The sequence below is a fragment of the Choloepus didactylus genome, chromosome 27, assembly GCF_015220235.1.
Source record: "Choloepus didactylus isolate mChoDid1 chromosome 27, mChoDid1.pri, whole genome shotgun sequence".
Lineage (NCBI taxonomy): Eukaryota > Metazoa > Chordata > Mammalia > Pilosa > Megalonychidae > Choloepus > Choloepus didactylus.
In genome coordinates, this window is record NC_051333.1 from 2,256,072 (window position 1) to 2,281,747 (window position 25,676).

Below are 25,676 nucleotides of genomic sequence, written 5' to 3' on the forward strand. Positions count from 1 at the left end.
TCCTTCCGCACCCACAGCCCTGGTGCCAGCTCGGCTCCACGCTCTCCTGCCTGAGCCACTGCCCGACGCTTCTTGCTTCCACCCCGGCGGCCGGATTTCTGCCCAGTGGCCAGCTTTGGTTTCTGCTGACCATCGTCTATTGCCCCTTCTTTTTTTTAATATTTAAATTTTTTTATTTCCTTTCAAAATGCATTAAAGAATTTACCTGGAATTGCTAATAAGAATTTGTGCTAGATTTTTTTCCCTCAGACATTTTCCCCAGCCCCAAGAATTGAATTCTTCCCCTCGTTCTGTTGAAAAGGCTCCTTATGTTGGTGGCCTGGAGTTACGAGCCCAGAAAAACATGCTCTTCCCCCCTTCCTGTGGGCGTGAACCCCTTGTAAACGGCCGCTTTGAGGATGGTACTTTCAGTTGAGGTGTGGTCCAACCGAATCAGGCTGGGCCTCAATCTGGATTTAGGCGGAATGGAAGTCACACACCGTGGGAAGAAAAGCCACGGGAAGCAAGAGGCTGGAAGTCAGCAGGACCCGGAGGAGAGAGCAGAAGGCGCCGCCATGTGCGTTGCCACGTGACGGGGAAGCCCAGGCCCGAGGGTCGCGGCAGCCCCAGGACGCCCGGGTCTGCAGGGGGTGACCGTCACCCGCTGAGCCTCGATTCCGGGTTTCTCCCAGCTTCAAAACCGTGAACCAATACATTCCCGGTGTTTGGCCAACTTACGCACTGTAGTCACGTGCTGACCAAGGTCTGGGTTGAGTCATCTCCTGTTATTAAAACTTGAAAAATGTACGACTGTCTCTATTGTCTGCCTACTTCCTAAAATTATTCCTGGTTATTCTCAGCCATGTCCCCCCTAGACGACTTTAGAATCACTGGCATTCGTTTTGAGTAGAATCAAACTGAGACATTACGGCAATGTTCCCCTTCTCTTGATGAGGACAACCTGATTCTCCCCACGTCGTGTGCTGTGAAGGGAGCCGGCCCCCGCCAGCTCCGAGGGGGGCTGCGTGTGCCCCCAGCCACTGAGAGGCTGCATCAGAGCCGATGCCTGGACGCAAAGGCTGGGGCCAGGCTGCCGGGGCCAACCCCTCGCCCTGCTGCGCTCCATCCTGAGCGGCTGTTTCATTTCTCCGTTTCTGCGACTACAGGACACAGAAGGAGATGCCACACACCCAGAGGGCTGCTGGGGGCCCGACGCGTGGAGAGCCCGGCACACTCCTGCCACCCGCACTCCCCTGCTGTCGGTCTGGGGGGTGATCCCTGGCGCTGAGGGAGCCGGAGTGCTGCGGGGTGGGGTCAGCTGCTCACCTGCAGGAACCAGCCCACCTTCTTCTTTCCCAGCGCTGACGCCAGAGCCTTCAGTCACATCCCGAGGTGCCCTTGTCTCTGTCAGGCGATCCGGGGAGGTTGCCGGTCCCTGGAATGAGATGGCATGTTCTTAAACGAGAAACCTGAGCCTGTTTATTGCCCTCCCTCTCCCCATGGTCTTCGACCAATCATCAGATCCTGTGAGTCTTCTCCAGAGCCAACGCTCTGGCTCGATGCTCCCAGAAGCCCCCTAATGCATTTCTCTTGCCCCAAACCATTCCCCACATGACAGCTGGAGACCACGTCCTCAAGCACAGATGGGACCAATTCCCTTCTAAGTTCGGGGTAATCTGTTAATGCAGAAATAGATAACTAATGCATCTGCCTTAAATCTTACTTTACCCCCCGACTGCCCTCTGGAGAAAGTGTGAACGAGGTCCCTGGCTCCTCCAGCCACAAACCTGCCTGTGTGCCCAAGCAAGCGACTTCTCCCCTGGGTGACCGTTTAGGGGGGTGGGGTGACACATGGGCCTTGCCTCAAGTCCTAACTCAAACGGGCTGCCAGCGGATGCCGAGGCATCTCGAGCCCAGGACGTGGCTTTGCCAGTGGGTCCTCTGGTCATTCCTGAGCCTGTGAAAGCCAACAGCCACTCCCCTGATGACCCAAGGGTGTGCTGGGAACTTTCTGGTTTGGGGTCACAGTTTCCTTGTAGAAAGCCTGGGCGCTCCTGAGACACAGGCTGCTGGACGGGCCGAGCAGCCCTGCAGTGGGAGTGGGGTGTGGGCCGGGTGCCGAGCAGGAAACCCAGGCTTCCTTCTGGCTGGAGCTGCCACCCTGCAGCAGTTCACAGCACGACGAGCACACAGGGGAAGGGAGAGTCCCACTGCGTGTTCTCTGGGCCTCTCAGAGAACAGGGAGCTGTTCCTGCAGCCACACACACACGGACCAACCCGGGGACAGTGCAGACATCGAGGGAACGGGCAGAGCACAAAAGGAACACCCTCCAGACGTGACCAAGGCAAAGCTGGAGGAGGGGACAAGGTCACCGGGCACACACTGGCACTGGGTAAACAGGTCAAGGGTGAGCTCCCTGCGGGGAATGACCATGTGCTTGGAACGCATGAGGGGAAAGGATCAGCGAGGTGGGACGCCCGAGGGTGGTGCCAGCCTGCGCCAGCCAGAGGTGTGCTGAGCTGCTGGAAGCTGTTCCCTGTACTCCTGGCACAACAGCTGCAGGAAAAGTAAGACTTCTGAACTGTATGCGCGTTAGAACCTTGGTTTTCTCTTAATTGAGAAGTGTTGTGTCCTCCCCCAAAGAAAAAGATGAACGCAAACCTTCCCTGTGTCCTAATCCTTTGGGTGACAAGTGTCTTCACTATTAAAGTTTAGAGCTTTCCTGGCCGGGGGTCCTGACACACCCTGCTGCCCCTTAACGAGCTGTGGGATCCCGGGCAAGTGGCTGCGCGTCTCGGTTCCTTCATCTCGGGGACTGGCCCGCGGTGCTGCTCGGACTCTGAGCACTGCCGGCTGCATGAACTGCGGACACAGGGAGGAGGCCCGAGGTTGCCGAGTCTCCAAGGACAGGAGGAAGTCGGCCTTCAGAGGAGCTGGGGACCAGTGCCCCAGCCGGAGGGGACAGTGAGCGCCAAGCGAGCCCAGAAGCCAGAAAGAAGCTTGACGAGCGGGAGGGTCGGTGGAGCAAGGCAAGGCAGGGGTGGTGCGTGCGGGGGGAGGCCGGCCCTGCCCGATCACGCAAGGCCCTGCAGCCACAGTGAGGGGAGGTGGTTCTTTTCCTACAAACCTGACTCTCCTCTCCCGGCCGCTGCCACCCAGCCCGACTGATGGGCAGGTCCTGCCGGGTGTACAGCCAGAGCAGAGCCAGGGTCGCAGCCTACATCCTAGTTAGGGTCAGACGCAGCATAAGGCAGCACTGACCAAATGGATGGTGGTGTGAATGCTGTGCTTGGGAGTGGGTGACATGGGAGAGTTTACTTTGTAGTAGGTGCCCACAAATTTTACAAAAGAGAGAGAATAAAGAGACAATAACAATTAAATGCAATACATTAAACCCTACACTGGATCTAATAATGGAGGAGAAAATGTTCAAAAGTACATTATTGGGACAATTGGGAAATCTGAAATGCAGACTGTAAGCTTCATATCAATGTTAAATTGCTTGAACTTGATAACTGCTTAATGTGGTTACATAAGTGAATTCCCTTGATCTTAGGAAACATACATGGAAGTATTATACGCTCAGGGAGCATGATGTGTGCAACCTGCTCTTGAATGCTTAGAAAATACACAAACAGAATGATTCAACAAAAGTGCAAATGTTAAAAGTTGGTAAGTCTGGGTATCTGGGTAGGGGTATCAGAGTTCTCTCTATATTGGTTCTTTATTTTTGTAACTGTCCTATAAATTTGAAATTATATCAAAATAAAACGCTGAAAAAAAAAATAAATTCAGCAAGGCCTCTTTAGCTGTTAAGGGGTTTTTCTCAGTCCCTGAGAATCTAAAGAGTCGAAGACAGGCCTTCGAAACGGGGCAGCCCCGAAGCCCAAACTTCTTTCTTTGAACCAACAGAACCCCTACTCCTTTCCCAAACGGAAGGGGCTTTTAAAACTTTGCTGGCTATGCCATGACAAGCAATGGTGGCTGCCATCTCTTTCCGCCTCACCTCCGGAGGACACTCTGATGCCTGCAAAGTGGACGAGCCCAGAGCAGCACAGGAGCAGAGAGCGGTTTATCTGGCCGGTACCTGCCTGGCTGTTGCAGGAAGTTGCTCCCCGAGGCCAGGGCCAGGCATGGCAGCGGCTCAGCTCTCGGTGGGGCGGCTGGTCATCCATGCGCCCCACGGCAAGAGGTTCCCGGCCCCAGTGGCACACACACCTCCCTTGGGGCACCTCTTTAAAAATACCAAAGCCCAATATCAGACAGAGGACATGTACCCAGATTATATAATCAACTCTCAAAACTCAGCAGGAAGAAAACAAAACGACACCTCACCAAAGAGGACGCCGGACAGCAGGTAAGCAGGTAAAAAGACATTCGACACCACCAGAGACATGCAAATGAAAACCACAGTGAGATCCTACTGCACACCTACTAGAGCGGCTAAAATTTAAAATGCAGACATTACCAAGGGTCAACAGGGAAGCAGAAGCTCCGGATCTCTCGTCCTCTGCTGGGTGCAGCCACTCGGGAAGACAGCCCGGCAGCTTCTTATGAAGTTAAACCATTCTCACCCCGTGACCTGGCTGTGCACTCCTCGGTGTTCTAGATGAGTGAAAACTGGGTTCACACAAAAACCTATGCACAGATATTTAAAGCAGCTCTATTTAAAATCACCAAAAAACTGGAAACAATGCAAAGGGCCTTCAAAAGGTGAGCAGATAGACAAATTGGGACACATCCATGTGGTGGAAAGCTACTCAGCCACAAAAAGAAACGGACCGTCGGGGCAGAGCACACAAACGAATCTCAAAGGCATCTGCGTCAAAGGAGCTGGAATCAAAAGGGGACTCGCCATATCCTCTAACTACATGAGTCTGGGGAAGACGGTGCTCGGGGTGGGGGAGAGCAGGACTGTGCAGGGGTGGCCCGGGGGCACTCTCTGGGGTGATGGAAATCTGCACCCCAAACCTGGTGGTGTGTGTTAAAAATGCTTATGACCGAACATCCCCCCAAAAGAATGAAAAGGTTAAGAAAAAAGGACGGACGCCTGGGTGCCGCCCCTCAGCACGTGGACTGGAGCCTGAGTGAGTTTTAATGGCTCCCTGGGCGGGTGCTGGGTGGTCGAAGCTGCACACGCACTCACAGCTGCCCCCTCTCCCTCATTCTGCGCCCCAACGCCTTCGCAGGGTGGCCAAGGGCCACAGACCAGAGCACAGGGTGCAGCCGGTTCAACCGCAGCTCCCATTTGGGCATGTGTCACCCTTTCTTTCTCCTTAACTTTTAATTTTGAAATAATTTCAAACTTACAGGACAGTTGCAAAAATAATACACACCCTACAGAGACAACTCCGATAATCATACCCCCGACACCCAGACCCACCAATTTTAACATTTTGCTGCCTTTGTTATCTGGGCCGATTTGAAGCTGTTATGTACCCCAGTGAAGGCTGCGTTCTTTTAATCCAGTCTTGTGGATGTGAATCTATTGTGGGTGGGACCTTGCTGATTGGGCTGTTTCCATGGAGATGTGACCCTGCCCACTCAAGGTGGGTCTGATCCTTTCCTGGAGTCCTTTAAAGAGAGCTCACACAGCAGGGACGAAAACGCCAGGACACACAAAACCGAAGGAGCTGACACAGACCCAGAGCTTGGACATGCAGACAGAAGGACGTTTGGAGATGCTGAGCTAAGAGATGAAGCCCAGAGTTGCCCTGGAGAAGCTAAGAGAGACAAAGACCCAGAGACATTTTGGAGAAAGAAACGCAACCCTGGAGCAAGGGACCAGCAGAGACAGCCACGTGCCTTCCCAGCTGACAGAGGTGTTCGGGATGCCATCAGCCGTTCTTTAGTGAAGGTATCATCTTGGTGCTCCCTTACTTTGGACACTTTTATGGCCTTAGAACTGTAAATTTGTAATCTAATAAATCCCCTTTATAAAAGCTGATCCACTTCTTGTATTTTGCATTCTGGCAGCGTTAGCAAACCGCAACAGTATCATTCTATCATCTTCTATCATCTGTTTATCTATCAGTCATCCATCTGTCCGGCTGTCTGTCTATCTTCTGAATATCTGAGAGCGGGCTGCACACGTCACACTCCTTGAACACACGATTCTTCCACGTTTATTACCTAGGGACAAGGATATTCTTCTGTGATCACCTCGGCACAGTCACAAGTTCAAGAACCTTAACACAGTGCTATAAAGCTGACGTTCTATATTCCAGTTTTTTCGTATGTTCCCATAATGTCCTTTTGAGCCTTTTCTCCTCCATTCTTGGATCCTCTCCATATCATGTATTGAATTTAATTATCTCTTTAGTTTCTCTTTCTTTCAACTTGTGGAATCATCGCCCTTCCTTAGATGAAAGCACAGCCCAATTCCACACCACCGCTCCCATGGCCTCACAGGGTGCGGGTGAGTTGGGTGGAGCTGACCCCACCCCAGGCCCCAGGCCCCCGCCTAGCCAGTCAAAGGGTCATGGTGGATTTGGGATTAGGCACGCGGCCCAGGCATGGCTGGTGCGTCTCCGAGGGGCTCCTGCTGTCCGTACTGGGAACACAAGGCTCTGCCTCCGAGGGTGCAAAGAGGCAAGCGTGCTGCTGGGCGCCCCTTGCCGCCAGCGGGAGGGCCTGTCTGCAGATGGAGCTGAGCCCGAGGAAAGCTGAGGGGAGCAGTGGAGAAATGGGGCCCTCATGGTGCTACCTGGACCCCGGGATCCTCTTCCCTTCCCCTTCCTGACTGACTAAGTCCTAAAGCCATGGGGTAGTGCTGAGCACAGTGGACATCTGGGCGGTGGGGAGGGGCTGTGGTTCTGCAGGGTCCAGACAGAGTCAAGAGAGCATTGTGGAAGAGGGCTTCTTGGGGCGGGCTCAGCCCAGCTGGGCGAGAAAGGCACCCACAGGAGGGACAGACCGGCCCAGGGAGCCAGAGCCTGTGGGGTGAGAGGGCACAGGAGCCAGGAAGGGGAGGTGGCGGTGGTAGGAGATCAGCTACAACCAGGGGAGCTGATCACACCAGGATATAAAACAGGATAAGGGGGGCCAGCTTTTTCCTTGTTGGAGAAGGGAGTAATAAACATGGAAAAGGAGGACGCTAGAAGGAACCCTGCTGTGCTGGGCGGAACTGGAGTTGGGGTGAGAACCCAGATCTTCGTTTCTAATATTCTCCACTAAAAGGAACCAGGGCTCCTGGGAGAAACAGCTGATTTCAAAGGATGAGACTGGAAATCTGGTGGCGTCAAAAAGACCCAGAAACCACCCAAATGGTCTCCTGCTGATCAAATCTGGAGCTGGGGCATTGGAACAAAGAATGACAGCAGCAAGATAATGACGGGCCATAATGCACTGATTAATACAGGATTCATGAGTCTGAACTACCATAAATCAGTAAAGGAATAAATTAAATTTGAAGAGGAAGAGGGTACTTACACAGTCTTAAAGTACCGACTCAGAAAATACTTAAAAAGGGAAAGAGACGTGTGTTACATCAAAGAAGCCTGTGGACACCACCTTCACCACACAATCAAAGCCGGCATCACAACAGGATGAAATTAAGCCACTACCACCTGGTCAGACGTGACGAGAACACGCAGCCTCACTTCTGTGATTTCCTACCCTGAATCCAGTCCTGAGGAAACACCAGAGAAACCCAAGTTGAGGAATGTTCCACAAAATAACCAGATCCTCCAAAGCACGCATCCAGGTCGTGAGAGCCAGGGGGCCACGGAGGATTGCTCCAGATGAAGGAGACGCCTGCTGGAGAAGGGCCTTCCCGAGCGACGGGGTCTGGGAGTACCGATGGCACCCGAGTGAGCACGTGGGGAACACCCTGATTTGTAGGAAATACCCACTAAAGCATTTGGGGGAGACGTCAGCAACTTACTCGCAAACAATTCAGGAAAAAAAGTCACTTGTACTCTACCTGCAACTTTCCTGTAAGTGTGAAATGTGTGTACGTGTGTGTGGCGCGTGTTGCTGGTGATAAACAGTTGATTCCCATCATCCGCATTCTCTGAAGTCCCCGTGGACTCCAGATATGTGAATACTGAGCCCCTGTCCCTCGGGGAAACACAGGCTGAGGTTCCCGTGAGCCTGTCACAACACGTTCGTCAATGATCAACTGTTTAAAAACACCTTTTAAAATTAATCGCTGATTCGCTAACATACAACTAATGGCCAATGGTGCTACAGTCACGCCTGCAGCAGCTCACCTAACACAGGCGTTTTCCTCTTATGCTCGGGACACTAGACGTGGCTTCAGCATTTGCCTGGGGGCCTTTGCAAACAGTGAAATCACCAACAAAAAGCCCCGAAATGCGACAAACATGACACCGAAGATACCATAAAAGGACACTCATTTACAGTGCGAGCTGAGTGAAAGGAGGCAGACTGCTGCCCTGTCTGACCTCAGCCGGGAACGTGCATGGTGGTGGCTCAAATTTCTCAACTCAGCACACGTCTGCGAATGACCAATCGAGGGGGTGATGTGGGGGTTACACATAAACTTTCACAGGTCCGTGAATTCACAAATGTAGACTCAGCGATTAGTGGGGATCGCCTGTACTTTTTACTATAACCCATGCCCTGCACCTCCCCATCTGACAGGCCGGAAGGTGGAGATCAGGGGAGAGAGGTTTGTCCCCAACCCCGGCAAGCCCAGAGGCAGAGTGGCCTGCACACAGGCCTCCTCGGTCCATCCTCCGTCGTCCACCCCAAAGACCACACCAGCGCCAAGAACACCGCGGCAACCGGAAGAGCTGTGCGGGGCCTCCAGGCTCCCGGCCAGGACCCCCGTCCCTCTCGGCTGCCCCCTACGCCCTCTGGACATGGCTGCTCCCGGGTCTCCAGGCAGTGCCCGCGTCAGCCTCCTGCTCGGACGCCTCCTACTTCCAGCCCGCCTCGCTCCTCTCTCCCACGGCCTCCTGATCCCCGGAGGGCCCCCTCTCGCTTCCCTCAAGCCCTCCCTGTGCGGCCTCCCTGCCCGGAGCCCGGCCCCTCCCCACAGATGCTTCCCCGCCTGCCGGCCCCTCCGCCCTTCAAGTTTTTTTTTTTTTTCACCTCCGCAGCCCTTTCCCAGAAAGTCGGGTTCCTCGGTTTGGGTGAGGTGCCCCTGCACGTGCCCAGACCACCCTGATCCTGTCTTTTGTGGTGTTTAACCAGCCAAGTAACATTTCACAGAAACCTGCGATAGCTGTAACACTGCCATTCCATCAAAACATGAATTGCAATTAACTTTATGATATAAGATGAAAAGAAACATGTGGATAAATCCATAACCAGGCAAACTGGCTTTCAGAGGCACGACTGGCTTCCAGGCCTTGCTGCCAAGCAGTGGCTCCTTACCCTAAGACAAAGCCCCCTTCACCCACGCAAACCACTCCTCTCGACAGAGGGCAAGGCCTCGCTGGCCCAGCGGCAGGGCAGAGCCAAGCGCCACCCCAGAGCCAGCGGACAGGGCGCTCATCACCCAGACCCAGTGCTGGCCCCTTCTCCAGCCCCGCCCCGCCCCCAGGGCCACGTGGATTACCCCAGGGTGGCCCCAAGGGTCAGGTCCTCGGGGAACCCCTCGCCTTGGGGGTGGGCACCCGGCCGAGCCGATGGGCTGTCGCGCCCCTGATTATGTTACACTGTTTGAGACTCCACCTCGCAGGCTGGAGGGAGAGGTTCTCTGGCTGGCCTCGAAAAGGCAGACGGCCAAGCTGAGAACTTCCCACAAGAGCACCGTGGGCAGCCTCCGGCCAACAGTCAGGAAGGAAACAGGGACCTCAGTCCCACATTGGCAAGAAGTGAGTCATGCCACTGCATGGCAGCGGCTCCTCCCCAGCCGAGCCTCCGGATGCGAACACGGCTCCGCTGACACCCTCGGCCACGCGGGCAGGCTCCTCGTCCACTCAGGTGGGGCCTCAGAGCCAGACCTGAGGTGGCAGAGGTGAGGAGAATTTCTGCTTCAACTTCAGCACCGGCTCTTGCCAGAATCTCCAGCCAGCCTCCCCTGGGGAATCTGGACTCGAGACTCCAGCATCGCCTGTATCCGTTCCCAGTCTGGGGCCTGCCCTAGGGGTTGGAACGTGCCAGCCCCCACCTCACGTGGGCCAATTCCTCGTGACAAAGCCCTTAACGTATGTGCATATCCTGCTGGTTGTTTCCCTGGAGAACCCTGAGTAATAGAGGTCCTCGGCAGACCCTGAGGTCACGGGACACATCAGTTTACTTGTGGCTGTCACTGTCCCCCATGGGGGGACACGGTAAGGCTGCGAAGGGAAGGCTGTGTCTGGCCGCGAGGCGGTGGCGGATGGGCCAATGCTGGGCCAATGCGGCTGCATGCAGGCCCCCCACCACGGCCCGCGGTGCTCACCCAGAGCTCCTCCAGCAGGGCCACCGCCTCCTCCCCGCTCCGGGGCTGCCGGCCGCGCACCCAGGCCTGCACGCCCGCGGGGAGGGCGCTCAGGAACTGCTCCAGCACCAGCAGCTCCAGCATCTGCTCCTTGGTGTGCACCTCGGGCCGCAGCCAGGCGTGGCACAGGGCGCGGAGCAGGCCCAGCGCCTCCCGGGGGCCCGGCGCGTCGCCCAGGTGGAAGTGGCGGAAGCGGCGCCACGGGGAGTCCAGGGCCAGGCCCTCGGCAGCCTGGCCCTCCTGCTTCACGGGCAGGGGTCCCACGACCTGCTGGGGGGATGGGAGCTCCATGGGGGCTGGCGGCTCAGCCTTCTGGGGAGGGGGACGGCAGCACCTGTGGAGGACAAAGGTGAGCATGGTGAGCGTCTGGCACAGCATTCTAGAAACGAGCGGCCGCTCGGTTGTGAGGACACAGGAGGGTAGGGGTTACAGGTCTGGGGTCTGCAGCCAGACTGCGTGGGCTCAGCACCGCACCTGGTCCTCACCAGCAGCATGACCTGCAGCGACCTTGGCTCCAGGCCTCGGCCCCTCCCCCTGAGCCTCTTCCGCTCGGCCCCCACTCCTCCCCTCGGCCCCCACTCCTCCCCTCGGCCCCTCCCCTCCCTTAGCAGTGATGCTAAGCTCAGTGCTCGGCATCCAATAGGCGCCGAATAAAGGACAGTCACACAGTCACATGCGCCTTCCTGGAGGCAGCGCTGGAGACCGAGGATAACTAAAGGGATGCAAATCCTGGCCCTTCCCGGGGCTGCGGTGGACACCTCTGTAGCTCAGTCTACTGGCAGCTTCTCTCGCGACTTTGCTCTGAGAACTACACAAGGGAATTCACCCAAAGGGTGAGAACTGGACCTCGCACACGGCAGGCACTCAAAAAACGTGCATTATCCTTAGCTCTCGTTTTAATTATTCTGCCATGACTGTGAGCCAAGCACTGTGTGCCCAAGGCAGGCGCTGCGGGCTGCCCACCCAAACGCCACCCCTGCCTTCTTCCTTACTAACAGACCCCAGGTCAGGCTTCGGTTTGGGGAGCAGGGCAGCCTGCCAGCAGCTCCCCACCATCCAGCCCCCTCTTTCACTCTCCCCACCCCCAAGGGAGCAGTTTGCCCTCCGCTTCCTCTTTCCCCCTTCTGGGGGCATCCGACTACTGCTGCCCAACACCCTGCAATGCACAGGTCTGGGGACCCTGAGAGTCTCCGTGGGGGGGTCCACAAGGTTAGATGCTTTCACAATAATACCAAGACCTCCTATCGAGAATGTACAGTGGAGTTTTCCTGAGGCTATGGGAAAACAGCCCAAATACAGAAGCAGACGAGAGAACACAGCTGTCTTCTTTTAAGCAAGGCACTGACGAAATTTCCAAAAAAAAAAAAAAATTTCCAAAACAACAATGCTACTCTTCCTATTTTTTCTTTCTGGAATGTAATTATTTTTCATCAAAAAATGTTAATGTGAAGAATTTATTATTATTTTTAAATGCATTAATACATTGGAAATTTCTCAGTCTTAGTTTTTACTCTGACGAATATCAGTAGATATAACATCAATAATTTTTTAAGATTATAAAGGGGTCCTGAGTTCAAAACATTTGAGAACCACTGGAGGAGGCTGGGCTCAGCGCTCCACGGCCCGCGGGCCAGGTTGCCTGCTTTTGTAATTAAAGTCCCTAAGTCAGGGTTGCTTTGGAGCTAGGACGTGGAGCTGAGGGACTGATACCACCCAGTCTGCAAAGCTGCCGGCAGTGCCAAAGGGATTTACTCTCTGGCTCACCACAGGACAAGTCTACTGACCCGACCGAGAGGACGGGGGAGGACCAGGACAGAAGTCACCTTGGAGGCCTTGTGGCCATCACCGCAGGCCAGTCTGTGAGGGAAAGGAAGGTTCTGTCTTGTCCGAGACACTGTATTTTAGGGCCTCTTTGTCACAGCAGCTCAACCTGCACCACACCAACTTGATCCCCTGGCAGGGGGCAGACATGTGCTCTGTTCTGGCCGACAGGGCTGAAGGGGAAACCGGCACCCGGACCCTCTCCTCCTATGCATTAGACAGTGGAAGCCCGAGTCTGCCTGGAGCGCCTCCCAGTAGGAGAAGACAGACTTGGAGCATAACCGCCCCCGTCACTGTCAGAAGAAGGAAGAAAACTGAAGAGCCACGAACTCGGGCTCTGCCTGTGGTGACCCACTGAATTCATGCCAGAAAAGGTCTTCTCCCAGTCTTCTTGTTACATAAAAACAAAGACACTCCTGGTGGTGGAGCGAGTCTGCTACTTGCAGCCGAAAGCACTGAGAACGGACAGTGTGGCATGTGTACTGTGTCACCTTTATGTTTACCCCGTGGAGCTGTGGTAATAACAGAGCTAAGGGCTGATTCAATGAGTGTTTGCTATGCACCAGGCACTGAGCTAATGCTTTGTGAGCATCTCTGAATCTTCACAGCAGCCCTTTCGGAAAAGTTGTACTGCCAACCCCATGCTGCAGCAGAGAAAAGGGAATCGAGAGAGATAACCCCTGGCTCCAGGGCCCAGGCTGACAGTGGCAGAGCTGACACATCCCGCCAGTGGCCTGACTCCAGAGCCTGGCTCGTGGCCAGTGCATGTTTTTTGCTCACAAACGCTCTGTCACTGCCTGGGTGGCTATGATGAACCCCTCGCTGTCTCCCTGCTCCCACTCTTGCCCCCCTCAAGTCAAATCACCCCACAGCAATTAGGAAGACTTTCATTTTCCCACCAGTGTAAATCACATGCTGCTGCATCTCTGCTCAAAAACTTCCAAATGCTTCCCGTGACAACTTGAAATAGAACCCAAACTCCTTACCCAGCCCACAAGACCAAGCCTGGTCTGGCACCTACCCACCTCTCTCCTCTCACTTCTCTCTCCCTGACCCTCTACGCTCCAGCCACGCTGGCTCTGTGTTTAGCCTCTCGGACTCAAGGCTGGCTCCTACCTCAGGGCCTTTGCACCTATCATGCTCTCTCTGGGTGGCTCCGTTCCCTGATCCTTGCCCAGCTGGCTCCTTCTTCTCATTGAGGCCCCCATGCAATTACCCCTGCCTGAAAGAGCGTCCGCAGATCATCCAGTCTAACCTGCACCCACACACCTGCCCCACAGTTCCTCTCGACCACGCCACCCTTATTCATCTTTTAGCATTTAACAGGATCTGGCCCAAGGTATCTGTGTGCCATCTTCCCTCACAAGAATCTGAGGTCCTTGGGAGCAGAGACCGTGGGTAGTCAAAGGGTCTTGCCCAAAGTCACACAGCTAGTAAGCAGCAGAGCCTTACTCCAGAGCCAGTTGCAGCACCACCTCCCGTCCCCCCATCAATTCAGGGCTGATTAGCCTGGGGCAGACCGGGGAGGCTTTCCAGAAGCCCTGGGCTGGAGCAGCGTCTCCAAGGACCACGTGGGTCTGTTCTGCCCTTAGAAAGGCCCATCTGGGACTGGAGTGGGGTTTGGGCCAGAGGAGGTGAGGCCGCATGTGAAGGGGCTTGCCATCTCAGGGAAGTTCACAGGGAACCCTGCTTGCTCCCGCTTCCTGCAGTGTGAGCTACCCCAAGGCAAGGGCCAGGTCGACTCCTCTCTGGGTCCAGAGTCACTCAGCCCAGGGACTGCCCCGAGAGCCCTGAGGAAGCACTGACTGACAGGCAGAGTCGCTCCACTGTCTACACCAACCCCATCACCCAGCAACGGCCCGGGGCCTCTTCGGGAGGCTACAGAGTCCAATGTCGCCTCCATTTCAGCAGCTATAACCCTCTACCCTGGCTGTCCAGCCTGGAGCCGGGCACTCTGGAGGCCTCGGGACATGGCTACTGAATGGCATCTTTCCTTGCGCCCCCACGCAACCCTCTCAACAGCCCTTTGGGTTGGGGAGATGAGTCCCACCATGCGGAGAGTCAGGATTCGAACCCAGGACCTGTCTGGCTCCCGAGCCCATGTGGGTTCCTTCCAGTAACACAACCATCTTCTGCACATACTGGATGCATACAATGGTTAAGAGACAAGAGCGGCCACCCGGCTTCAACCTCCAGCTCTGCCACTGACCAACTAGGTTACCATGGACATGTCACCCGCCCTCTGTGGGCGTAAATTTCTCCATCTCTAACACAGGATTCACAACAGTTCCTTCCCCCAAAGGGGTTCCTGCGAGGAGGAACTAGAAGAGAGCCAGGTACAGGGAAGGTGCTCAAAGAAGGCTTGTCCACCCGAGTTATCCAACCCTGGCACACTAGACGTTTTGGGCTGGATCAGTCTCTGTTGTCCGGAGCCGTCCTGGGCACTGCAGGAAGTTGAGCAGCGTCCCTGCCTCTACCCGTTAGATGCCAGCAGCACCCCTCCTTCTGGTACAACCCAAAATAACTCCACACATTGCAAGTGTCCCCTGTGGGGGGAAAATCTCCCCGGTTAGGAGCCACTGGTGCACTGGACAAATATTTACTCAGAGCACAAGGGCTACGTGCTCACCAGCTATGTGTCCTTGGACAAGGATCAACTGTACCTTTCGCACACTGTATCCCCATTTCCTTAGCTTTAAAATGGGGAGAAAAATATCCACCCAAGAGTTGCAATGAGAATTAAATGAAACAAGGAAAACAAAAATGCTGAGAACAGCTCCTGGCACTAAGAAGGGCTCAACTAGGCTTAACGCTTATTACTATCGTACAGTTCCTGTGTTGCGTGCAGGGGAGAGGGGAGGGGATGCTATTCGTTATTAACAAAATAAGTACACAGATTAAATAAAAATATAACGACAATTTGGAGTAGGCGTTAACATGGGAAATAAAAGAGGATTATGTGATGCTGAGGGGTGACAGGGGGCGACTTTCACTGTCTCCATGATAATAAGGCACGGCCTTTAAGCCCTTCACGAATTTAAACCCATGCATTAACCGGAAAACGTAGGTACTCTTAAGGCAATTAGGAAAACAATAAGCAAAACAAGGTAATTATCCTTATTCTTCCGGATCCCACAACTCCGCAAAGCGCACCTTAACCACCTGCGCGGGACCTGCGTTAGGACAATAAAATGCCCCGAACCCCTTCCGACGGGGTCCGGGCCCGGGTCCCCAGATTCCTCCGACCCCCCCCCCCAGCTTCCCCCCAGCTTTAGCCTCAGACCCCACCGCCTGCTGCACTCCCCTCCCCCACGCCCTCCCGCAGCTCCTCACTCTCCCGCGGATCCACCAGCCCCCTCCCACTTCCATTTCCCAGCCTCCCCCTTCCCCACACCCCTCCCCCTCCCGTTCTCTCTCCCGGCCCCCTCCCCCTGACATCCCCCTTCACCCCTGCCCCGTTTTTACCCCCTCCCCTAAACTACCCCAACTCAACCGTCTCCTGCCCCCCAGGCCCCTCTTTCTATAGCCCCTTCTGCCGCTCGTCCCTCGTCCAACCGTCCCCCCCTTCCAATCCCTCCCCTCCTTTCCCCCCTCGCTCACCTCACTCTCCCAGGCGAGGCCCCCCAAGCCCCCTCACCTTCTCGCACATGCGCATACAGCTCACCGGGACTCCATGTCCCGGCAAGCCTTGCGCCAAACTCATCCTCCCCGCCTCCCGCTAACCCCACGCTCCGGCCCAACACTCGCCTCCCGGCCTCACCCGGAACTACGCTTCCCAGAATGCATCGTGCCCAGGATGGCTTTCCATTGGCCTTCGCCGTCTCGGGCCCCGCCCCAATGTCTCGGCCAGCGCCAGAACTACACTTCCCAAGATGCACGGAAACGCTGCTAGCGTCCTATTGGTCCTCGCCGGCGCACCCTCTCAGCACCACTAGGCATCACGGACGGTCTCCAGATATTGGACTTCATTTCCCAGAATGCAAGAGGGGGCCTCCCATGGGCCCGCGCGCGACCCTCGAGCATGCGCAGGCGAGGCGAAGCCGCGCAGTAGGGCCAGTGGAGGAAGGAGGAGGAGTCATGGCGGTCTTGTCGTGGAGACCTGGGGAGGCTGGACAGTCCCCCGCGTTCACGAAATAGGGCCTCCGGGGCCCGACCAGCAGGCAGGCAAGGAGGAGGGGATCTGAGCTCTCCGCCAATCAGGAGTTGCGGGGTGCGTCTCCTTGACAACGGCTCGCCTTTTCCACTTTTCCTCCCCCCGCCCGCGGAACTAAATATGGGGCGAGGTGGTGTCGGGATCGCCAGGTGAGCGGGCGGCGCGGGTTCTGAGGTTCTCGCCCCGACCAGCCATCGCCCTCTCTCTGGCCTCAACTTCCCCCTCTGAATTGGGGAGCAAACGACCTGCCATTCCGAGTGAAGTCGTCGGCGACTTGAAACCAACAGGGACAGGAAGTCACACACGTATCCCGCCAGCTTCCTGACCGTGCGACCTGAGCAGTCGCACAGGGTCCAGCGCTCAGAAGGGACCCAGGCTTGGCTTCATCCTCTGCCGTGGCCGTCTTGAAATTCTTAGTAAGCTTTGAACGCGGGACCCCGCGTTTTCATCTTGCATCGCAGCGGGTCCTGGAGATGGCGCCTTGATGACTTGCGCAGTCTGCACACCGCCGCGGCTTCTGCAGCATTCAGGACAGGGACTAGTATAATGTCAGCGCACCCTGAATATCGGTGAGTAACGGAGGACTCCCCGGCATGTCCTTCCTTCGCCTTCTCACGTGCTAAAGCTGTACGTTCTTCACGGCTAGGAGCACATGTCACCTCCCCCAGGAAGTCTTCCCAGGACCCCCCCCCCTCCCCCGTAAACCTGGACGAAGTGCCTTATCTGATCCTCCACGGTGTCGTTTCCCTCCATCTCATGCTCCGTGTTTTGCGACTGCCTCGCCGACTTTTTGTTAAGGGACTCAACATCAAAGACCAAGTCTCGTTCCCTGTGGTACCCCAGTTTCCAGCTTTGGGGCCTGCCAGTGAGTGAGTAAATAAGGATTGAATGAAAGTGGTTCTTATCCTCCTTCCCAAGCCTGAGGGTAAGAATTCTTTTGGCAGCAAATTTAGTTTGTGCTCTGCTGAACCTTCTTGAGTCCTTTGTAGCACTCCTATAATTATTTATTACTCAAAATAATAATTAACGTTTTCTCTGTGTATCATGCTTTAAAGCAGCAAGTGCCTCCAGGGCAGGGACTGGGTTTGGTTCATCCCTAGGCCTCTAGCATCTGGCACCTGGGAGGCTCAGGTTTTTATTGGATAAATAGATGATGAACAAGTGAAAGTGAAGGCACAAGTCGGGGAATGAGTGAGGGGTGTGTCCATGTCTGCACCCCTCAGTGGTGGGTGTGGCTGCCCCGGGGCTTAACTTGAGTGTGAGCCATCTTTGGGTCCCCAGGCATCAGGAAATGTTTGAGAATTAATAATTAAATTAATGAATTGCTTAATGATGGAACCACACTGCCCATTATCTTACTTCACCCTCATAATCACCATGAGAGATGGGAGTGCAAATCAGCCTGTTTTACAGTTGGGAAAAGTGAGGTTCAGCAAGGTAAGTGTAATTTCTCCAAGTGACACAGCAAGAGGTTTTATGACCCAGGTGTGAGCTGCTTCTCAGCGATGCGGAAACCCAGGTTCACAGAGATCCCACCAGAGTCCCACCCCAGTCCAGAAAGCAGGTTTTCCACTGACCAAGAACACCCTCTTCTTTGGACACACAGTTAGTGAGCAGGCCCCACAGCAGAAGGGAGTGAAGCAGACCATACCGTCGCTGCCAGTGCAGCAAAGGAGCCCTTGGACATCTGTCCCTAGTGTGTCACTCAGCATCAGGTCTGAGTTAGCCCAGTTTCTCAGGGTTGGGCCCTATGGGCAGCTCCCGCGGCTTCTGTTTCCCCACTACTGACTAGAAAGGTTGGAAACTACAAGTACATTTTCCAGACCTCCTTATAGCTAGAGTTCTGGAGGTGAATTTGGTTTTGCCAGTTAGTTGCCTTATAGTCAGGGTTCTCTAGAGAAACAGAACTGACAGGAAGAGATTTATTATAAGGGATTGGCTCATGTGATGGTGGGGGCCGACAAGTACAAAGTCCATAGGGCAGGCAGGTGCTGCTGAAATCCTTGGTCTGAATTTCCCAGGGGAAGCTGTCTGGCTGGAAATTCCAATGAGAGTCCATACTGAAATTGAGGCAGAAATTCTTTCCGACCTCTCAAGTCCTACTGTTCGGATGAGGCGATTCCCCATGTTGGTGAGAACAGTTGCCTTTGTTGGTTGTAGATGCAAATCCTACCTAGGAAACACCTTCACAGTAACAAGCAGGCCAGTGCTTGACCAAACAACTGGACTCCAAGTTGACATATGAAATTAATTTTACTTGGGTAAGATTTGGAAGGCTGAAATGATATTAGAAAGCACAATCAAAGATCACTAGAACCATCTGTAAGCAAACAAAGTTAAGTTTATTTAACTTGCTTTAACAAGAGAGAATATATCCCCTGGGGAGCATCTTAGTATGGGGGAGTTAGAACGGGCTTTTAAAAGCATTTGGGCTTGTGCTAGGTGGTTCTAAGGAGTGATCAGGGAAGCAGACCTGACTGAATGCGGTCAAGAAGCAGGGACAATTCAGTGACTGTGTTCTTCAAAAATTGTTGTCCCGGAGGCTGGAAGATTAAGGCAGGAGAGGGTTGTCACTGGTTAAGGAAACAGTAATCAAATTGGTGGGGGTTGTGTTAGTCTTTTCTATCATTGTGGGTGACTTTGTGCCTTGTCACGAGTATCCATTCAGAGCATTGCTGCTGCTTCATTGGAACGTCACGAGCTGGTTGCCAGCTGAGTCAGTTTTCATGTCTGGTTGCCAACAGCCCATTTTCATTTTCTCGACTCTTTTGTCCCCTTAGGCTGTTTCTTCTGGTGAGCAAAATTGTGGACATGTATGTGAGGCAGTAAGTGGCAGGCAGCTTTTGATCCCTAGAACACAACTTTGGAGTATGTTTGAAAACTCAGAGCTCACTGAGGCCTCAAAGATGCCTTTGTTGAAAGGAGTCTCATTCTTTTCAGTAATTTTTGGGCACTTAATTGCCTGTATTAAATCTCTTGTAATAAAATAGCTGGGGTAGTATCCGCTGGTCTGTTTCCTATGCAAAACACAGAAGGAAATGTTCCCCATCTTCCTTTAGAGGACAGTGGTGCTGATAATGATCAGTAAATGTGGTGTGTGCTTCCTGCAGAATCTCATTCAACACTTGCCACAATTCCATGAGGTTTTTACCCTAAAAGGGTAAAAGATGGGTGGTAAATTATCCGAAGAGTTATCATCCGAATCACTGCAGAGATGAAGTTGCAAAAGTTATCACAGCAGGAAAAAACTCACTAATGAAACCCAGAAAGCACAGATGGGCCTTTTTGCAGTTGTGCTTCAGAAGGCAAACGTGGTACGAGGGAGTTGTGCCACCCTACAAATCTATACCTGATTCATCTTTTAACTTTTCTAAGATACGGGGCTTAAATTCATATTTGCAATTATTGCCTATAGTTTGTAAAATAACCTTTTAAAAACAACTTAGTTTGTCAAGAGAGTATCCCAACTCAATGTTAAAATAACTTGCTTGTGTAAATATGAAACGTGGTTCCCTATGTTTAGTAGCCTTTTCCCAGTGTCAACGATCCTTGCGTACTGAGGCCCTCCCGAGAGGCCAGAGGGGTTCAAAGCCTCCCCCTCCAGTTTTTGCAGCCCTCAAAGGAGGGAGCTGAAGTCACCCCCCGAGCATCTGTCTCCAGGGTACACGTCCTTCACCCTCTTGAAGTCTGGGTCCCACCCACCCAAGTGGCACCTTCCTAGAGGGAGTACAGAGCCTCAGAGAGGAATTACAGCATTTTATGTTGTGTTATAATCTCAGGAAAAGCTGCCGAAAAGCACTTTTAATTAAAAATAAATGCTTGAAGCCACACGAAGAGAAAGGATGGACGTGTCCCTCATAACCTCTTGGAATTCATAGTGGTCTTTTTACAGCTCTGGGAACAAAGTTTTTAATAGGATTTACAGTTTATTTACATCAATAGTATCACTTATGATCTCTTGTTAATTTTCTCATGACGTTGTGTAACTGCCAAAGCGGGTTTCACTTGCAATGAATTCAAGCCTAAAGGGTCGCGATATAGATTTCTTATTAAATGAAAATAAACTTGGTAGTTGTTGGTGTTTTGGTTTGTAAATCTTTTTTCTCCTTGGGTATTAAGGGTCTTAGAGAACAGCACTGAATTATATATTTGAATGTGGCTAAAAGGGGGAAGTTCTAGGTTATCTATATGTTACTAGAATAAAAATTAAAAAAGAAAACACACTAGCATAGGACTGCCACACAGGGAACCTGTAAAGGATGGGCTATAGTTAATGGCACAGTTATAAAAGTGTTCTTTCATGAATTGTAACAAACGTACCACACTAATGCAAGGTGTAAATAATAGGGGGGTACATGGGAACTCTGTATTTTATGCATGATTTTTCTGTAAACCTACAACTTCTTTAGTTAAAAGGAGTTTTAGAGAACAGAAAGTGCTGTGTTTAGCTAATTCAGTCTGATCTGGGGATTTTCAATTCTTTGTTTAACAGATGTAGTTAGTGAAGCATTTTAGGGAGAAAAACATTTCATTCTTAAAGGGGAAATGCACATTTCTGCTTTCACATTTCCTTTTGGAATTATGCTTATATATTGTGTAATCTACCTCATGGGGTGGATGTGAGAATTAAATGAGACTGTAAGTGGAGCGTGCAGCGCAGTGTCCTGTTGTATAAATTTTAGCCAAGTTTTTGAACTCATTGGACAGTGGTGAAGATTAAATGAGGAAATGCCTGCAGACTACCTGCCCTCCCACCTGCTGCCACCTGGACTCTGGCTCTAGACAGCTGTCATGTGCCTCTCAGCATCCATTCTCTCGTCCCCAGGTGTAGCCACATGTAGGTTTTCCTGGCCACGTGGGCAGGTCGCCCTCCTCCCTTTCCAGGTGGTTTGAGTGGCGCTGGCTCTGCCTCTGGTCCATCAGAACATCACTCTCCTCCCCAGCCACTGGGATTGGCTCAGGGACCCAGTCAGTCAGGGAAGCACCAAGGGACATTTGTCGGGGCAAATGAGAGAAAAGCAGGCAGCATCTTATCCACCTGACTTTTACCTATGTGAATATAGGTTGGAAACAGTCAGAGGCCATCTTGCTACCATGTGGAGCTCTAGAGTGAAAACAAAATCAAGGCAAGCAAGGTGAAAAGATGCAAGAAACCAAGTCCTGGTGACTCGGTTTGAGCTCCTGGATCAAACCACACCTGAGGGAGTCCATGTTTAGATTTTTTTTTTTTGTTTTGGTTATTCAAGCCAATAAATTTTCTCCTTTTTACCATAAGCCTATTTTAGCTATGTGTCTTTCTCATGCAACCCAGGCCCTGTTACAGTCTCCCTAGCTTATGACAATTCCTGGGGTTTGAAGTCCTTGAGATTTGTTAAAACAGCATGGGGTGGCTAAACACCTGGATCCTGGAATTCTAAGATACCAGGACCAGAAGGGACCTTTGAGGAAGCTTCAAATAGTGAGAAGAGTTTGAGATTCAGATGGACCCGGGATTGAATTTCAGCTCTGCATTTGCTTGTGGGTGCTAGGCTAGAGGGTAGCCCAGGGAGGTTGTGGGACACACGGAAGGTATCTGTCCTGATTGAGCCTTGAAGAATGAGTGGGAGTGAGCAGGTGAAATGGGACAGGGCGTTGTGGGTGGAAGGAACAGCTGGAGCAAACACCTAAAACTGGGGAGATGGCAGCACATCTGGGAAGTTTCCCAGTTGTTGTCTATGGCTTTAGTGTAGTAATACCTTAGGGATGAGTCTGGGAAAGCACGTTGGAGCCACACAATGTGAAAGGTCTTGGAGACTGGGCTGAGGAGTTGCAACTTCATCCTGAGGCAGTGGAGAGCATAGAGAAGTTCTGAGCAGGAGAGAGACAGTCATCTCGGGGTGTTAGAAGGCTTTCTGAGGCTGACATGGGGGAGAGACTCAGTAAGCTGCATTCACACCCCAGCTCCACCACTCACTGTGAGGCTTCAAGCATATTACTCAACTTCTCTGAGCCTCAGCCTTCTTATCTGAAACTCAGACAAGAGTCCTCCCTGCCTCCTTCAACATGTGGATTTGAAAATGCTTTGGAAACTTGGAAGTCTTCTCTGAGTAGTGGGTATTTCCATTAGTTCAGAGCGTCTCCAAATTGAATGAATGGTGGAATGGTTACCAGTGTGGCCTCTGGTGTGAAACCTAGAATTAACGACACTTGTGTGGCTTTGGGCATGCAAGATCCCCTCTCTAAGCCCCAGTTTCCTGTGGTGTGAAATGAGAGCAATAGTTTCTATCCATATTAGTTGGGATGCACTCAGTGGCAAGTATTGGAAAACTCAGCTCCAATTTGCTCAAACTAGAGGGAGGATTTACAGGCCAGCAGGAATATCCCGAGATGGGGACAGCTCCAGCTGATGTGATTCAGCTGCTCTAAGATGTCAAGGGCCTGTTTTCTCTCTTGTTCTCCGCTCTGCTTGCTGTGGTGTGGGCTCTTTCCTCAGGCGGGTATCCCCTCAGTGGCAAGGTGGCTGCCACCCTTCCAAGCATCACCTCCCAGATCCCACCATCCAGAGGGAGATACCAGGAGAGTTTATGTCTCAGAAAGCCACTAACAACGCCTCTGTCACACCGAGATGAACTGGGTCATGAGCCTACCCAGAGGTGGGGTTATGGGATGGGACTACACTGATTAGTTAAGTCTGGAGGCATGTGTTGCTCCCACTCCTTTAAAGCCAGGGGTGGGATTATCCCTCCCACCCCCAGCACACAGAGTGCAAGGAGGAGGTGTGAAAATCTGGGGGAAGCCAGTGAAAGAAGGGGGATGGATGGACATCACAGTGGGCATCCCCAGCGCCCTCTACATAGGGACGCCAGATTTAGCAAATGAAAAGTCAGCACATGCATTAAATCTGTATTTCAAATAAAGGACAAATGGATAAGTATTGAGATATTTTTATATTAAAAAATTACTTGTCGCACATCTGAAATGCAAATTTACCTAGGCCGCCTGTATTCTGTCTGGCAACCTCACCTCCACAGCAGTGCTTCTCGCGCTCTCACGTGGGCAGGAGTTGCTTCACATCTGGTTAAAATGCAGATTCCCGTTCAGTGGGTCTGGAGCGGGGCCTCGTTTCTGCCAGACTCACCTGCGGCACCGAGGCTGCCTGTGGGAGGCCTCCACTCTGAGTCGGGGCCGCAGCAGGAGGAGGGTGACGAGGACCACGTGTGATGACCGAAGGAAAGCACCGTCCACTGTGTCCAGCCCATGGTGAGAACTCAAAAAAGGGCTGTGAATTATTGTGATAGTAATGATCATTTGAAAGGGTGATTATGGTTTGTGTGTGTGTCTCTCCATGCAGGGACTTCTCAGCAATTGTACCTGAACAGCTGCAAACTTTCCATCTCCAGTCTGCTAACTGCAGCTGTTCCTGTCACTTGGCATAAAAAGATAACATCAGGAGAAAAATATGAAGGGGGATGTAAAAGGCTCTGGAGAGGGAACTGTTCTTCGGGCCCCTGCACCTGAAAGTTTCTGTAAGCACTGTAGTGCCGGAAACTGACATTTCACTGCAGAGCTCCAACCCGTGTCCATTCCTTTAGGCACTGAATGAGACCCGTGGTGTAGGAAGTGCTGTGGGGGAGCCAGGGCTCCCTGGGTGACAAGGGACAGAAACCCACCTTTGTTAGCCGTGGTGCAAATGAGAATTTCCTGGAAGGAGTCTGGAGAGTCTCAACCAAACCTCAGGAGAGTTGGGTAGGTCAGGGGTGTGAGCCCTAGGACCCGGGACTCGAACTCAGCCAGGCCATCATCTTTCTCTGTATCGCACCCCCTGTGTAGCTTTGTTCTCCTGCAGACTGGCTTCCTCCATGAGCTTCTGAAGCTCTCACGTGCCAGTGACTGTTCCAGAGGTGGGTGGGCTCTCTTTTCTCCATTCCATTTTGAAAAATCCCAGGAAGGCCACGGCTTGGCCCTGTGTGGGTGGGATGGTCACTGTTGGAACTGGTTTGCATCTCCATACTCTCCTCCAGTCCTACGGCTTTAAATTCCATCTGGAGGCAGGTGGGTCCTGGAGGGGAGTGTGTCACCGTTTGACTGGCATCTGAAAGTCCTGCATGACTTAGAATGGAGGAAGCTGTTGTAACAAAGAAACCCATACATGTGATGTCACTGCATATTAGGGGTACATCTCTTGACCATGAAACAATCTCAAGTGCGCCTTGGCTGGTGGAGAGTCTCTCCAGGGTGGCCCCCCATTCCCTGGCTCCTGGTTGGTGTCTGTGTCCAGCCAGCAGGAGAGGAGGGAATGGGGAGGACACTCCTGGAAGTGGACTGCATCCCATGGCGGGAACCAGTCTCATGGCCACACGTAGACTTACCTCCAGAGGATGGGTACATGTAGCCCCCGGGTGGTTAGCAGCGCCCCAGGAGTAACACTGAACTTTGGGAGGGAGGAGCAGGCTTTTCTGGTCACACAGCCCCCTCGGCTGCAACCCCTTTCTACTTTTGGGAAGTGTCCCAGTATTGGTTGGGCTGTCTTCAGGGAGGCTCAGAAGCGTTTCTCCTCTCATGTAAAATCTCAGTGAGTGTGGAGCCTCTTTTTCACAGGTCCACCCGGCGCCTGCTGCTTCTGTCTCGTTACTCCACTGTCCTCCATGCACGGCTTCCCGCTGTGGTCCAGCCCTGTGCTCCGGCCCACCCTGGGTCCTCAGGCTGGCCAGCTGGGAGGGGGATGGAAGGGGAGAATCCACCTCTCCCCTCTAAGGGCAGGACTCAGAAGTTGCACTCTTCTGATGTTTCTGTGGCCAGAAATGTTTTTATCCTGTCTGGCCATTCCCACGTAGAAGAGGAAAATGGCTGTTGAGGCAGACAGCCGTTACACAAAACTTCCAGACTTGGAAATTCCACAGGGGGAGGGACTTTTGTCTTCCTTATTTACTATGGCATCTGCAAGGTCTAGAACATGCCTGGCACAGTATGTGCTCAGTAAATTTGGAAAGAAAGAAATGAGCACAGAACCCCAATTATGAGGGCGATGTAAGAGTGGGAGTAATTAGAAAAGATGTAACTGGTGGCAGCAGCTCCTCACTCCCACCCCATCCTCGTAGGCTCCCTGTACCTCCTCTTAGAGCAACACAAGACTGTGTTTTAAGCGTGTTGTGAAGCGAGGCAGCCAGCTTCCAAGGCCACCTGTGATCCCTTTCTCCCCACGCGGAACAGGGGTGATGTGTGTAACCAATGGGATACTTTGGAAGGGCAGAGGCTGACTTTGGAGACTGGGTCAAAGGAGGCGTTGCAGCTGGGGAAGCCAGCTGCCATCACGAGCGGCAGCCCCAGAGCACCCTCCAGCCACGAGG

The 25,676-nt window shown here is 52.9% G+C and overlaps 2 protein-coding genes across 9 annotated transcripts in view; one reads left to right on the top strand and one right to left on the bottom strand.

The window, feature by feature from the left end:
• ZNF444 (zinc finger protein 444) overlaps positions 1–17,015 on the bottom strand; it is a 51,930-nt gene extending 34,915 nt beyond the window's left edge. For 3 of the 8 annotated variants that reach the window (XM_037818855.1, XM_037818856.1, XM_037818857.1), the window contains exons 1-3: positions 15,958–17,015; positions 10,338–10,710; positions 1,306–1,414 (exon numbers count right to left, since the gene is read on the bottom strand). In XM_037818855.1, the coding sequence (XP_037674783.1) occupies positions 1,306–1,414; positions 10,338–10,710; positions 15,958–15,983 (508 nt within the window). In that variant the 5' untranslated portion in view covers positions 15,984–17,015. Of the gene's footprint in view, positions 1–1,305; positions 1,415–10,337; positions 10,711–14,436; positions 15,353–15,797; positions 15,890–15,957 lie in introns of those variants that run through there. The other 5 variants (XM_037818859.1, XM_037818858.1, XM_037818860.1 and 2 more) reach the window with 5 other exon arrangements.
• Positions 16,237–25,676, top strand: part of ZNF787 (zinc finger protein 787) — a 34,614-nt gene continuing 25,174 nt past the window's right edge. Inside the window, 1 exon segment of the mRNA XM_037818872.1 lies at positions 16,237–16,919. Within this exon segment, the coding sequence (XP_037674800.1) occupies positions 16,897–16,919 (23 nt within the window). The 5' untranslated portion in view covers positions 16,237–16,896.